At 38.9% G+C, this 15,746-nt stretch overlaps 1 protein-coding gene across 2 annotated transcripts in view; it reads left to right on the plus strand.

The window, feature by feature from the left end:
- LOC132097514 (solute carrier family 12 member 5-like) overlaps positions 1–15,066 on the plus strand; it is a 72,457-nt gene extending 57,391 nt beyond the window's left edge. The window contains exons 23-27 of one of the 2 annotated variants that reach the window (XM_059503271.1): positions 191–378; positions 1,090–1,104; positions 1,281–1,400; positions 12,529–12,847; positions 13,878–15,066. In XM_059503271.1, the coding sequence (XP_059359254.1) occupies positions 191–378; positions 1,090–1,104; positions 1,281–1,400; positions 12,529–12,847; positions 13,878–14,879 (1,644 nt within the window). In that variant the 3' untranslated portion in view covers positions 14,880–15,066. Of the gene's footprint in view, positions 1–190; positions 379–1,089; positions 1,105–1,280; positions 1,415–1,526; positions 2,199–12,528; positions 12,848–13,877 lie in introns of those variants that run through there. The other variant, XM_059503270.1, reaches the window with a different exon arrangement.
- The last annotated feature ends 680 nt before the right edge of the window (positions 15,067–15,746 follow it).

The following is a 15,746-nucleotide window of genomic DNA, read 5'->3' on the forward strand; positions in this document are numbered from 1 at the left end:
ACCATTCTCTTCTTGTTAACACCCTGGCACTGCGTCTCTCTCCCTCTTTCTATTTTTTCTTTATCCATCTGAGAAAAGTAGGTTACCAAAATAGCAACAATCTCACTTCTTATTTTTTTTTTATCCCTCTCTACCCCTCTAACTCTTTTTACCTTTCTTTTAGTCTGTCCGTCTCTCCCGTCCTCGACAGGTTCAGCTCATTCAGGGAAAAAATGCCACCCCCACCCCAAGTAGCCCCACCTCCCCTATCGCTCCCACACCAGCAGCCATGAGCCCCGGAGAGGAGGTGCAGATGACCTGGACGGACGAAACGGAGAAGCCCAATAACCCAGCAGTGGCCAACCCTGAAAACATAAAGGATATGTTCAACATGAAACCGTGAGTCAAGAAAATGATGGTCTGTACTGAGTATGTATTGTAGCAGGTGAATCCGAAAGCTTTTAATGAATCAAAAATGAGAGTTAAGTTATTAAGGAAATGTCAGTTAATCAACATATTATTCTGTTCACTGAAGGTGAGGTGATGCCTTGACACTGATTTTAACAACAAGACAACAGGATAAGATATTTTGCGTATTATACATTTGACTATGGAACACCAGATCATTGTATTGACACTTTAATTTAACAAAACTTAATTGCAGCCCCACATTATGTAAAAAAAAAGTAACGTAATTGTAGAGCTATTTTTTTTCTTGCATATTTGCAGCAAACATCAGTAATGTAAGTTAAACTCTACTCTGAAACACAAACACTTTCGTCATCATTAGATTTATTGTAGCACTTGCAATCATTTCAGTTGCTTAGCTCACTTAGTGGGAAAAAAAACAGTAAGAATCGTTTTTGACACCTGACAAAAAAAATCAAATAAAATCAGCGAGACATGACACAAAAGCTAAAGATATTTGTCTAGTGTGTATAAAAACCATCCAGCCTACTGATAGTCTTAACTTGATCAATAATCAGCTGAGAAATATTGCTGTCCATACTTTTGGTGCATCCCTACATTTGGTTAAAGTCGAATTTGTACTGTGTTACTGTATTTGTGTTGTTCTCTGTTCACTGTTATTTTCTTTCGCTTATGCCTCAGGGAATGGGAGAACCTGTGAGTACACTTTTAAGATAACACTTATGATACTTCATTTGATACCTTCTGATTATTTTAAAAGATGGCGCACTTAATTATAACATAAATGTGCGTTTCACATCTGCTAAATATGTAGTCATATAAAGAAATCTCATACTAATAAAAAAGTCTTTGCAATATGGTGTTTCTTTCAGGAACCAGTCCAACGTCCGACGCATGCACCACGCACAGAAACTCAACGGGGTCATTGTGAAGAAGTCAAAAGAAGCTAAACTAGTCCTGCTAAACATGCCTGGACCACCTAAGAACCGCACTGGAGAAGAGAACTGTATCCTTTTGTCCTTTATCTAAATATAAGTGACTTCAGACTTGTTTACAGTGAAGTTGCTTTGTGCCGTCATGTAAATGTGAAAGTTTGCTTCTTAACTTCATTTACACAGACATGGAGTTCCTCGAGGTCTTGACTGAAGGTCTCAACAGGGTCCTCCTCGTGCGTGGAGGTGGACGTGAGGTCATCACCATCTACTCTTGAGGGACTCAGCTCAACCACCAAATATTCCTCACTCCTACCTAACTGCATAGACGGAACGTCCCAGTGACCCCCAACCTACACCATGAGCAATAACACCCCCAGCACATATCAGATGACTTTGCACTACATAGTCTAAAAAGACACCAGCTTAGTAGATGTCACTTCTTCCACATGATTAAGTTCTATCCCTCTATCTATCTCTCAATCTTCCTTTTATTGGCTCAGTTGTCATCTCGTAAACTCAACAGCTTATGTCACACACAGATCAGTAAATGATTGATTTGGTCTTTTCTGACTAATTTCCGAAAGCCCATGTTCTCCAGTGGCACCTGACCAAAAACTCTGATCCAACTTCTCTTTATTTAATATTATATATCATAACAACAAAGTTAAGGGACAGTCACACTGGATTTTAAACATGCAAAACAACTGTATTTTTGGTGGGCACTTCAAAACAGTCCATTTTAAATGTCAAAATATGGCATTTTTTCGGATTCATCCTGCTTTCTTTAAAAGTTTGTTTTTATCTAAACTTGTATTACACTGTCTTTCAAAAGTTCAGGATTAGTAAGATTTTTTTGTTTTTGAACGTTTAATTTGCTTACCAAGGCTGCGTTTTAGCCCAGAGTAAATCTCTCCAGAGTGGTAGTGTATATAGAACAAGATAGAAAATATCCCTAAACTGAGAGTTTCCTCAACATCAATGTGATATTTGAATCCTCTACCGGTCAAACGTTTTATAGATATTCGAACAGGCAGCTCAAAGTCCACCAGATTCTTCTTCTTCTGTGGTTGTTTGCATGTGAAACTATGGAGGTGAATGAAACTCAAAATCTAGTGTGACCTTCCCTTTATGCTTTATATTTTGTTCCTAAACACTCTCTCCATCGTTTCATTACTTGTCATAGGGTAAATAGAGTGGAATCTTTCTTTCTTGAAAACAAGTCTTCCAGTGTACCACGTAAATGTCCGAGGTGTGTTTTTACACCAAGGACAGAACTGACCAGGGTTTAATGTGAGCCAGTTGTAAGCACTTCTGGATCAATGACTATCAGCTTTGCCCTTAACCATATGCATGTCCTCTGACTACATCAGCCTTTTAAGAGTCATATATACTGTACAATATGAGAGGGCTGGACCGTGTGTGTGTGTGTGTGTGTGTGTGTGTGTGTGTGTGTGTGTGTATGTTTGTTTGTACATGAGTAGATTCAAAGTGGTTTTATAATATTACAAGAGGGTTTGAAGACTGTGTTCCTTTCACAGATACGTTCACTTAAAATATCATCGACAGACATGAATTATATTGCTCGGTTACACACGCTGAACTGCTGTATAATGGAAAACCCATATACAGCTCAAATATTCCATGAAGATATAATCCGAATAATCTCATTTAATAATAGAATCACATATATATTAAGGGAATGTAAATAGAAAAGAATTAGTATTTATATTTCAAACATTTATTTACAAAGAAAATGATTTATTCATCCAGCAATTTCTGATTGATTGTAAACATGGAAAAACATGGTACTTCCATCTCTTGCCAAATCACTAAATATAAACCGTGCCATATGAGAATTAAAAAAAAATCAAACAAATAAAACATTTTCGCAGTTTCATATACAAGAAATGGATAGTGCTGGGCCACGACATTAAAACATATCATGCGTCTGATATTACCAGTTACTTTCTAAAGCAGATGCAGTTTTATCATCCTTTTTCACCAAATCAAAAGCATATTTTAACTGCGTAGTATTTTAAAATCATATCTATTGTTTGTCATGAATGTTGGAAATTTTCATTTATTTTTACATTTGTAAAGACAATACTAATTTGCTACATTTAAGCAGCATCTGTGAGCGACTGATGCGGACTGTTCAATTCACGAGCACGAGCATATTATTTAGTTCATGTGTGGTAGAAATAGAAGATATTAAAAGACATTTATCTAAAGAACTATTTTATTTTTTTGTAAAATTGCATCAAAGAAAAAAGGAATATATTAAATTACTGAATAGACTAGTATATTATCGTCTTGTGTAACTGTGACACTTTAAAAAGGAAAATAACTAACTGTATGTTTTAAAATTTTACATCAAATTGTGCTGAGGTTGCTGCTACCGTCCTTAAAATGTAAATAGATTGCACTCCACCGAAACATAAGATTGAAAACAAAAGAAAAAATGAATGCAATATGTATAGTTTTTGCATTTAAGTCAAAAGTGTATTACATTCAGACTCCCAAATTAGCTATAAGTAATTTTTCACATGATGTTTTACAGGGTTTTGGGTACTACAACTCAGAGACAGGAAGTACTTTATTGGCAAAATGTCTCAGATAGTTTGTCAAAATGCCACCAACAGTCTAACTATTCAAGCATACCTCATACATTATCATGTCAAAGTTCACACTTGTAGTAGAAAGATATTGTGTAAAGATTGTGGTGTGTAAGTTCATAGAAGTGATATTTAACTAAATTTTTGTTTGCGAAAAGAATTTGAATTCTAGCTAAGTACATTTTCTTTATCAGTATTATAGTTATCCTCAGAAAAAACTGAGCTTTTTTTATCGAAAACAGGAATTGCAAAGTGCTACCTGTCATAATTCTTCCAAGTGTATTGCTTATGTTGCTAGCTTAAATAATAATCTTATATAAAGGAACTTTTGCTTTGCTGTACGTTGGAATTTATAACACACAAGATGAGTTTGGCTTGTTTGGAGTCCTATGCAATTTCAGTTTAGTTATTCGAGGGTCTAAAGCTACTTTCTACTGAATTGTTTATAGTGATACTAGTAAGTATTATAGATTGAAATCAGAGCTTCCGTATCTGCCAGGGTGACTTGCAGTTTGATGAGTACTTTCCACATTATTTAAAGTCATGCAAAGGGAAACATGCTGGGAAAATGTCACGATTAAGCCATATTGGCTGCATGCTGTTGGATACAGAGGTTTCACTCTGCGGCTGATGATGATGATGTCCCATTCATCATGAAGTATAGAATATCTGAATTGAATTCACATTGATGCAAAGGGCTTTACAATATAATTTTATCAGATTCGTCTTATCCTTTTCCCAAGGCTGAAGGCATAAAGAAGTGTCATAAACCTTTTGTTGTAAAGTATGTAATTCCTTATCTTCCCTTGAAGGGGCAGTAAACTCTAAAGTCACCCCAAATTGGCCAAAGCATAACTAGAAATAAGCACTGTGAAAATTCAAAGTTAGTTTTTTCTCACATATCCACATTCTTTATTTTATGAAATAAACATCTTTAGAATATGTATAGATTAACCATAATGCTTTTTATGCAACACTGACTTGTAAGAATCCTAAAACAATGGTACTAGTGGACTAACAGGGCTTATAAAATAACCAGTGAACTGAATTTGAAATCGCAGGTGTTTCAGAAGGTGCTAATGATATTTGTTATTGATTGCTGATGCGGCGTGTATGAAAACGTTCAAGTGCAATATTGAGAACGCTGACTTGTATGGAATGAGCTATTTAGCCAGACTTGAAGTTAATGGAGGGAATAAAAAGTCACTACAGTTGATTTATCATGCTGTATTGGGATATACACCCTAAAAAATAAAGGTATTGGCATCAGTGGTTCCGTGAAGAACCTTTAAAGGAATTATTTGATGAAAATTTAATGACAAACCCTCAAGTTGTCAAAGAGTTTGTTTTGTGTTCAGAACAGATTTGGAGAAATTTAGCATTACATCACTTGCTCACCAATGGGTGTTCTGCAGTGAATGGGTGTCGTCAGAATGAGAGTCCAAACAGCTGATAAAAACATCACAAAAATTCAGAAGTAATCCACACAACTCCAGTCCATCAATAACATCTTCTATTACTTTGAACCGTCACTTCTGTCCAAAATGCCAGTTTATCTTTTTTTATCAAAAACTGTTTTGAACTGTTTTTGCTTGTAAACTCTGCTTGATCTGTGCATATATTTTTTCCTAATTCACACAAGATGATCTTCTCACTAAAGAAAGCAATTTTGCAGGTAAAGGTCTCATATTTTCGCCGAAAACAACAGTTTAAAGTTGAAAACAATAGATTGTTGTGATGTTTTATCAGCTGTTTGGACTCTCATTGTGACGGCACCCATTCACTGCAGATGCTAAACTTCCCCAAATCTGTTCTGATGAGGAAATAAACTCATCTACATCTCTGATAGCCTGAGTGTTAGTAAATATTCAGCAATTTCTGGAAAAAGGTTATTCATATCTTTAAATATTTTCCACAGTATTAATAAAAAATAAAAAAGATATTTTGAAAGACATTTAGTTTGAGGAACCTAAAATTGAATTGTTATGAAAACTCACTTTTGGAACCTTTATTTTTAAGAGTGAACAAACAGAAGGGGCTTTAACAGTTACTTTAGATTGGCGGGATCATTCTTTCAGTGCTCCTGATACATGTTTCAGTGGGTTGGTTCACCAGGCCTCACCTCAGTCATCATTTCAAATTTGAAGCATTTATTCAGATTTTCTAATGGTAAAGTACATTTTCAGATAATTCTGAGTTCTGAAATGTTCCCAGCAGTGTGTGTGCAAGAGCGTTTCTACACATCCGACATTTCTGCTTTCTCCATAGGAGGGAAATTTGACACTTTTTGTTTGGTAGTCAGTGTAGATCCAAAGACAGTGATTTGATTGGTGATGTGTTTTGTGTTTCCTGCTTCGGTTCTCATGAGGAGTCAAAGTGGCGTGTGTTTGTGAGCATGACTGTAACAGGGAAAGAGATGGCGTGTTTCTGTTTCTTTATGTATATGACTATGTGACATATCACTCTGTTGGAAAAAGAGAGGTTAAACTGTGGCAGTTACTTTTTGTAAATATATGACACATTATAGTTATCTTAGCCTAGCTGTTTAATTTTTGTGTTCATGCAAGTTTAATATTTTAAAAATATATAGAATATTGTGTCATAATTGTGTTGTATGAAAATATATTTAAACTAGATATCTTAAATTATTGTTTTATCTCGTCAAAAGCTTCTATGTTCTATGAATAATGGTTTCACTGGACCATTTTATAGACTTGTCTGCACAAAATGCAATAAAGTTCAAGTCATTTATTACAACAATTTTTGTGTTTTCATTTGTAAGCGAAAGCCGTGATGTTTGTTCTAATACACAGTAAAATATGGAGTTTTTGCATAGTCATGGTGAGAATTGTTTTATTTGTATTGAAATGTTTCATTCAGAATTCCATCTAAGTATATTTAGTCTTAGGTATAAAAAAATGCGGTAACACTTTATTTTAGGGTCACTTAACTAGTGCTAGAACATTAGCCATTTATTAGTACTTATTAAGCACATATTAATGCCTTATTCTACATCCCTAATCCTACCCAATACCTAAACTTAACAACTACCTTAACCATTAATAAGCAGCAAATTGGGAATTTACTGAGGGAAAAGTCATAGTTTATAGTGTTCCCTATTCTAAAGTGTTACCAAAAATGCTATTTACATTTGAATGCAAATAGTGATGGGTGCAACTTACACAAAATGCAAATACAAGTATTATGCTGTTTGTGTTGAACGCAAAATATCTAATCAATGTTGGGTTGAGATGGTGAAAATAGCCTTTGCCAACAGGGTTGGCTATTTACAATCAGTGTAAACATGTAACGGGTGAATTCAAAGAGTTAATATGTTTAAACAGATGTACCTGTAATGTGCTTGTTCAGTTGACTTTTATAGTATGCAGTTAAGACAAATACGAAAGTTGAGATAAAAGATTTTAGTACATGCATAGTCTCACCTGTTTTTTACCTTATGTCTATAATAAAGCATACTGTGTTCAGTTTTATCATTATCATACTGTCACGGCCGGGATACAAGGAAACACGGTGAGAGATCCAAGTGCGGGTATGTCATTAATTCAGGGTAAATCCAAAAGAGAAAACAGTGCATGCAGGGGTCAAAACCAAAACATCAATCCAGAACATAAACTGACAAGGACACAAAGCGAGAACAAGACTTGAGACGGATGTGAATCAAACAAGGACTCCGTGCCACATTCTAAGACGGACAGGGTATAAATACACAGGGAGATGACAAACGCTAATGGGGAATTGAATGAGTGCAATGATTAATGACCAGTGACATCTGAGTGCAATGATTAGACAGAGGTTGTGGGGAATGTGGTAAATGAAGTGACAGACACCGTGGGGAAGGAGGACATCTAGTGGTTACCCAGGGAACACAACCCAGACACTGTGACAATACCCCCCTCTACGGAGCGGCTACCAGACGCTCCAAGACAAGACTGACAAAACCAGAGACCAGGAGGGAGGTGGACATGTAAATGGGGAACAGAGACCAGAAGTGCAAACATAAAACAGGGAGACCAGGAGGGAGGTGGACCGGAGGAAGATCAGGGGGAGGGACGGAGGGCCAGGCTCACAGAGTGGAACAGGGACAGGAAGTGAGCACAAAAAAAAAAAAAACAACACAACAGGAGATCAGGGTGGATCAGGGTGTTCGGGAACCCAGGATCGCGCCGAAGGGCGGAGCAGAAGACCACCACCACCACCACCGTGTGGTCAGGAAGGAAGCCCCCCAGGGCGGAGCAGAAGACCACCACAACCGTGTGGTCGGGATGGAAGCCCCCCAGGGCGTAGCAGAAGACCACCACGTCTGTGTGGTCGAGACCGGAGCCCCCCAGGGCGGAGCAGAAGACCACCACAACCGTGTGGTCGAAACCGAAGCCCACCAGGGTGGCGCCGAAGACCACCACAGTGGGATCGGCCTGGCAGGAGAGCAAGTCTGGTTGGGCAAGTCTGAAACAAAGAATGTGAACAAGTTAAGGGGAGCCTTCGTGGCCACGACAGGATCAGTCGGGCGCTCAGAGAGTTCGACTGAGATGTGACGAGGCTCTAGAAGTTCCGCAGAGGCGAGGAAAGACTCTGGTAGATCAGCCGAGACGTGACGAGGCTCTGGAAGTTCCACAGAGGCGTGGAGAGACTCCGGTAATCCAGCTGAGATGAGGAGAGGCTCCAGTAGTGCAGCAGAGACATGGAGAGGCTCTGGTAATCCCATGGAGTTTAGACTGGATTCCAGAAGATCAATGCTGACTTGACTCTGCCCCTGAAGATCATTGGTGGCCTGACTCTGCTCATTAAGATCATTGGTGACTTGCACTTGTTCATGAAGATCAATAGTGACTTGCCTTTGTTCATGAAGATCACTGGTGACTTGACTCTGTCCTTGAAGATCACCGGTGACTTGACTCTGTCCTTGAAGATCACCGGTGACTTGACTCTGTCCTTGAAGATCACCGGTGACTTGACTCTGTCCTTGAAGATCACCGGTGACTTGACTCTGTCCTTGAAGATCACCGGTGACTTGACTCTGTCCTTGAAAATGACTTGACTCTGGAGGGTCCACGGGAACCTGCCTCGACTCTGGAGGGACAACAGGAAACTGACTCAACTCTGGAGGGTCAACGGGAACCTGACTCGACTCTGGAGGGTTCACGGGAACCTGACTCAACTCTGGAAGGTCAGCTGTGGCTGTCAATCTGTGCATGACTCTGGATGGGCGGCCATCTTGGGCCGTGGCTCTGGACCGGTGGCCATCTTGGGCATTGGCGCTTGGTTAGCGGCCATCTTGTGCTGTGGTACTTGGCTAGCAGCGATCCTATGTTGCGGTGCTGGGCTGGCGTCCATCTTGCGTTGTGACGCTGAGCTGGCGGCCATCTTGTACTGTGGTGCTGGGCTGGCGACACCTTGTGCTGTGGCACTGGACAGGCGGCCATCTTGGGCCATGACTCTGGATGGGCGGCCATCTTGGGCCATGGCTCTGGACCGGTGGCCATCTTGGACATTGGCGCTTGGTTAGCGGCCATCTTGTGCTGTGGTGCTGGGCTGGCGACCACCTTGTGCTGTGGTGCTGGGCTGGCGGCCATCTTGGGCTGTGGCGCTGGCTCAGCAGCCATGACGTGAACACTCCTGGGAATCTCTAGGATCTTGTTCAGCATGGAGAAGTAATCCAAAAATGTCTCAGCGGCCATCTTGGGCAGTGGCGCTGGGCTGGCGGCCGTCTTGCCTCGTGGTGCTGGCCTTGCGGCCATCATGGGCAGTGGCGCAGGCTCGGCGGACATGCGCTTCTTCTCCCCTCTCCGTCCGCCAGGGTGAGACGGTGGCTCTGATCCGTCCCACACGAGCCCCGGGTCGAAGGGGGGCCATGGTTGAGAGCGATGCTGAGCCTCCTCTCAACCACTCCCTCCTCGGCGACCTCCCCTGGTCCCCCGGAAAACCACCAGGCGGGTTCCCTCAAAACTATTCCTATCCCGCTCGGTGGCTGGGGAGGAAACATGAACAGACATACCGCTGGATCTCAGAGATGACGGAGTCCTTCTGTCACGGCCGGGATACAAGGAAACACGGTGAGAGATCCAAGTGTGGGTATGTAATTTATTCAGGGTAAATCCAAAAGAGAAAAAAGTGCATGCAGGGGTCAAAACCAAAACATCAATCCAGAACATAAACTGACAAGGACACAAAGCGAGAACCAGACTTGAGACGGACGTGAATATCAAACAAGGACTCCGTGCCACATACTAAGACAGACAGGGTATAAATACACAGGGAGATGACAAACGCTAATGGGGAATTGACTGAGTGCAATGATTAATGTCCAGTGACAGCTGAGTGCAATGATTAGACAAAGGTCGCTGGGAATGTGGTAAATGAAGTGACAGACACCGTGGGGAAGGAGGACATCTAGTGGTTACCCAGGGAACACAACCCAGACACTGTGACACATACTGTTTGCCATCCTTTAGTTCTTGTCAGGGTGTGACCTATAGCGCAAACAGTAAAGCATAGTGTTAGCCAAGATCAGGGGAATGCACAGACTGATTAAAAATAATAATAGGAATGTAGTCCTAAATGCAATCTGAGTTGCTTGAGGAAAAGCAAATGTAAAAACAAGGTTGAACTGAACTGAAGCAGAAGTTGTCATAGTAGTGTAAATTTTTGTATAGTGGTGAACAGAGACTATACATTTTGCATTCGCATTTTCCCTAATAGAAAAATAAAGAAAAATCCATTATAGTAAATCAACGACTTTCTAAAAGTGAAAAGAAAAAAATAAATAAATACAGAGATATTGATGATGCTGGTCAGAAGAGAGAAGTAAAATTTTCTGTTTTCTGTAAGAGAACACAGAACCTTCTTAAATTACATTTTTTTTTACGAATAAAAGTATAACAACTGCTACATGTACAATGTGAATAACTGTTGAAATGCATCATAACAGTCTGTGAAAAGAGAATAGAGAACATAGACCAAAGTGTTTAGAACAATGTGTTCAATAAACAGAGTCTCAAGGACTTTTACACAGAATATAATCTGCTCTTCAGACTAATACAGAGGTGCTGTTTGTTCTGATAGGTCAGCACAAACTTCCAAACAACAGTTCATAGTGTCTGTCTGTCTGTCTTTCTGTTGTTCTGTATGCTCGTATGAGTCTGTAGATCTGTTGGTCTGTCTATCTTCTCCAGTAAAAAATAAATATACTAGTATGTGTTTTAAATTAATTTAATTAATGCTAAGTATACTACAAATACATTTACATATTTATGTAAAAACACCCTGCAATTGTACTTTTAGCATACTAAACTGGTGTACTTCAAGTCTGCTAAATTGGTACAACTATTTTGTATTTAATGCACTTTAATTATGAGGAAGTATGGCTGTATGGCATTTTATGCTTAATGTTAAGAAATGTGCACTGTGCACAAGTAGTAGTACAAGTAGTAAATATAGTTTAATTAAAATGTAAAAAAAAATAAAAACCTCTCCAACTCAAAAATTTCTAGTGATTGGTTTAATCATTTTTTATTTCACTAATATAGTAATTTATTTCACACTAATTCAGTTTGGCCAATTGAAAAAATTAGATGTGATTAGTCAATGGAAAAATTTGAGTTGGAGAGGTCTGACTTTTTTCTTACAGTCTATCATTTTTATATCAATAAATCTTGAGTGATATGTCAGCAAATATTTTAATAGATTTTAATAGATTTTAAATACACTTAGTCTTAAATAAATGTATTTTATATATTACTTTATCTATCTGTCTATCTAGATCAGCCAACAGTTAACATACAGTATATAATCATATAGCTGAAAGCTTCTACAGTATTTTCCTTAAAGTTCAACAAGATTTAAAACACTTAAAAACTGATTGGATTTACCTTTTATTCTCATGAATTCATCATCATTAACATCTTTCAAAAGAAATCTCTCTAGCTATCTAAAAGATTCGCTTTTGCTTATTTAAATGCAAATGAGCAGATCGTTTTGTACTGTGCTATCAGCACTATTAGGAAATAATAACGTGAACTCCTGTTGAAAGTGCATTGCTATGAACTCAGCAGTGAGCTTCTATCATGACTGTAACTGATTGTGCCATTGACCTTTGCAATAAACATGTTAATGAGTTCCTTTATGCCTTCTATCTTCCTATCTGTCACTCTTTTGTGATATCTTTGTGATATTGTGAGTCTATACATTACCCTTTGTTGAAGTTGAAAAACTGCTGAGTAATTTAAAATCCTGGGAATGGTTATTACTAAGGACAAAGTGCAGTTGGCTTCCCCTTTGCCTAAAGCAGCATGTGGGTGATGTTACTTCATGGTTTAGCCAATGGCCAGCATTCTGCTTATCAAACTACAGTAGATAAAATAAATAAGTGTCACAGGAAGAGAAAGCGAGGCAGGGCTGCTGGCAGTGTGCTCAGTTACAGTCAAAATGAAGAAAAAATCTACCAATCTTCGTGTGCGGCTCCCTGCGCTAATTTTTGCATTGGAGGTCATGATTGTGGTTCTCTATGCATTTTTTGTGACATATGAAGATGATGCTAATGCACTTCTACAGAACAACCAGACAAGGCCAATGGAGAACTCTTTGTATCAGAACTATCCATTTTTTGCTGACATTCAGGTGATGATATTTCTCGGATTCGGCTGCCTTCTGGCCTTTTTCCGGCACTATGGTTTTGGTGGAATGGTGTTTAATTTCCTAATCGCCACATTTACCATTCAGTGGGCCATTCTGGTGCAGGGCTTCTTTCAGTTTTACTACGATGGGAAGATTCATCTTGGTGTGTTGAATCTGATCAATGCTGAGTTTGCCTGTGCTGTCGTGCTCATCTCTTTTGGAGCAGTGTTGGGAAAGACGAGCCCTGTGCAACTCGTGGTAAGTATATTATTTTTGCAGCATGTGGCTTGAAATGAGATATTGAATCTACAAACGATGTTTCGCCTTATTTTCCATTGTCAAATGATTGCAGCACTGAAAAGGTAAAGTGAAAAGATGTGTTGAACATTAACAACAATCTGTTATCTATATTATTTCACAAAAAGTAAGAGATAACACCTTCACCTGTTCACCTGTTATATTGTATGTGTGAGATGAGGATCTGCCATGCACCATTGTTGCATTCACAACAATGCAAGACTGCCAAGAAATCTGTTGCATGTTTCTATAAACTCTATAAAAAGTTTCCACCTAAAATCCACTGCCTACTGCCAAAAGCATCTTTCTTTTAAGACAACGTCCAAACCTGCGATCGTTATTAATTGAATGTTAATTGAAAGTGTATTTTCAAATAGCTCAAAAAAGAATTTATGGTAAATTAAAATATACTATATATTTACTATATACTGTATAATGAGCCTTTTATTTCATTAATATATAATTTGCTTAAAAATATACACTTTCAAGATGTGAAGTGCAATATAAGTGCACATTTAATACAATTATAGTGCAAATTTTCACAAGGGTATGTAAACAGTGTGATACTCTAATGCCAAATTGACACAGCAAAGTCTTCTATTTAATGCTTCTCAGAGGTGGCATGAATGGATTTACACAGCAATTTGTACTGCATACTAGGGGCTGGTGTGCATCAGAACAGGAATAATTTAGTCTGACTGTTATGCTGCATTATTTCTTTACACAGAATTTTGAACAGACACAGAGTAGCCTTGTCTTAGCTGATTTAAAAAAAATGTCCTAATACCAAAAAAGACAAAAATGTTGGGTAAAATAATGCATTTTAATTACACTACTTATTCTATTTCATTGAGATTTCTCACTATAGAATGAAGCTTGGCACAATATAGTCTCAGATTGCATTCTCCACAGTCAATACAAGCAGTGCAGCCTTTGAATTTGGTTAAATAATGCATCCTAAGAAACAAAATATTTATTGTGTATTGTGCAGGTCATGGCCTTGCTGGAGATCCCTGTGTTTGGTGTCACAGAATGGGCTGTGGTGAAATACCTAAAGATCAACGATGCTGGTGGCTCGATCCTCATCCACATTTTTGCCTGCTACTTCGGACTGGGTGTCACCTTTGTCCTCTACAGGCCCAGCCTAAATGAGGGACACCCAAAAGAGTCGACAAGTTACCAGTCGGATCTGCTCTCAGTAATGGGAACCCTGTTCCTCTGGGTGTTCTGGCCCTCTTTCAACTCAGCGCTGACCTTGAAGGGTGACGACCAGCACCGAGCCATTCTCCACACATTCATAGGTCTCAGTGCCTCCACAATCACCGCCTTCGCCCTGTCCAGCATGCTCAGCAAAAATGGCAAGATCAGCATGGCCGATGTGCAGAACGTAACACTGGCTGGTGGTGTAACGGTCGGTGCTTCAGTGGACATGATGATTTCGCCGGCTGCTGCTTATGTGCTGGGCATCCTGGGATGCATCGCATGCATGCTGGGGTATAAATACTTGAGCCCGTTCTTAGCGCACCGGCTGCGGTTACAGGATCAGTGCGGCATTCACAACCTGCACGGCCTGACAGGACTCATTTCCAGCCTAGCAGGAATCTGTGCCATCCTGCTGGCGACAGAGGAAACATACGGCCCCAGTCTCTACCAAACTTTCTCTCATCGGGCCCCTCCACAGGGAGACCCTCTGCTAGTGGAGTTGCAGGAATTGATCCCAAATCTGGAAGCGGGTTTGGGTCGGACCGCACGGGAACAAGCCCTCTTTCAGGTAGCTGCCGTGTTTGGGACTATTGCGGTGGCAGCAGTCGGGGGTTTGCTGACTGGTGTGGTACTCAAGTTACCGTATCTGGCTTCCCCCAGCGATGAGAAATGCTTTGATGATGAGCTCTTCTTTAATGTTCCTCCAGATTACAACAGCGTAAATGGTCCCACGACGTATGGTCCTGTGTTCACAGAGACACAAACAAAACTGATGCTGACTGAAGAATGAAAAGGACTATGTGTTAGTAAGAGGAATAAATGTTAATGTAGGACTGCTGTGAACTTCAGAACTGAGTACTGTGTAACTTGCTAACTCTTAACTATTTACCCCCCAAAAACTGTTTATTTTAATATTTGATGGGATGAGGTTTGTATACTGTGTATCAAAATACAAAAAGTGTATGATTTTGATCAAATTTTGTATTTGTATAATATTTTATATAATCCATTTTCATTGATATAAAAAAACAAGTATGCTGCACATTAGCATACTTTTTAAAAGAGTAATTATTAATGGAAATAATATATGTAAGTGCGAGCTGAACATAATGTTTGCAATTATATTCAAATGTATTATAGTTTAAATTGTTTAAACGTAGTTAGTTGAACTTAAGACTGTTTTGACTCACAACTTTATATGTAGATTCATGATTACTTCTGTTGAAATGTGACTAAATATGTATTGCCGAATGTACTGACATGAATTTGTGGTTAGGAAAATATATTTTAATGTAATTTCTATTGAAACTTGTAACTCATAGACATAACTGTAATGATAATGTTGCAATTTAGTACATTTAAAATATATAAACTTTAAATGTAATATCAAATAGTACATTTGAAATGAAATCATAACCCAGTACTTTACATGCACTTTAGTTTGTTAGTAAACACATCCAAATAAGTGTACCTCTTTAAAAAGTGACAAAAGATTAACAAAACAATGATATAAAATGTGCTTTAAGGTAAAACGATGATTTGAACATTATTACAAAGTGCACTTATTGAAAGTGACTTCAGTGTGTTAAGAAACAGTCTTGAAAGTGTCTCTCTTTAAGTGCACTTAAGTGGTATTTTATTTCAGTATATTATTTTA

This window comes from Carassius carassius, chromosome 21 (genome assembly GCF_963082965.1).
Source record: "Carassius carassius chromosome 21, fCarCar2.1, whole genome shotgun sequence".
Classification (NCBI taxonomy): domain Eukaryota; kingdom Metazoa; phylum Chordata; class Actinopteri; order Cypriniformes; family Cyprinidae; genus Carassius; species Carassius carassius.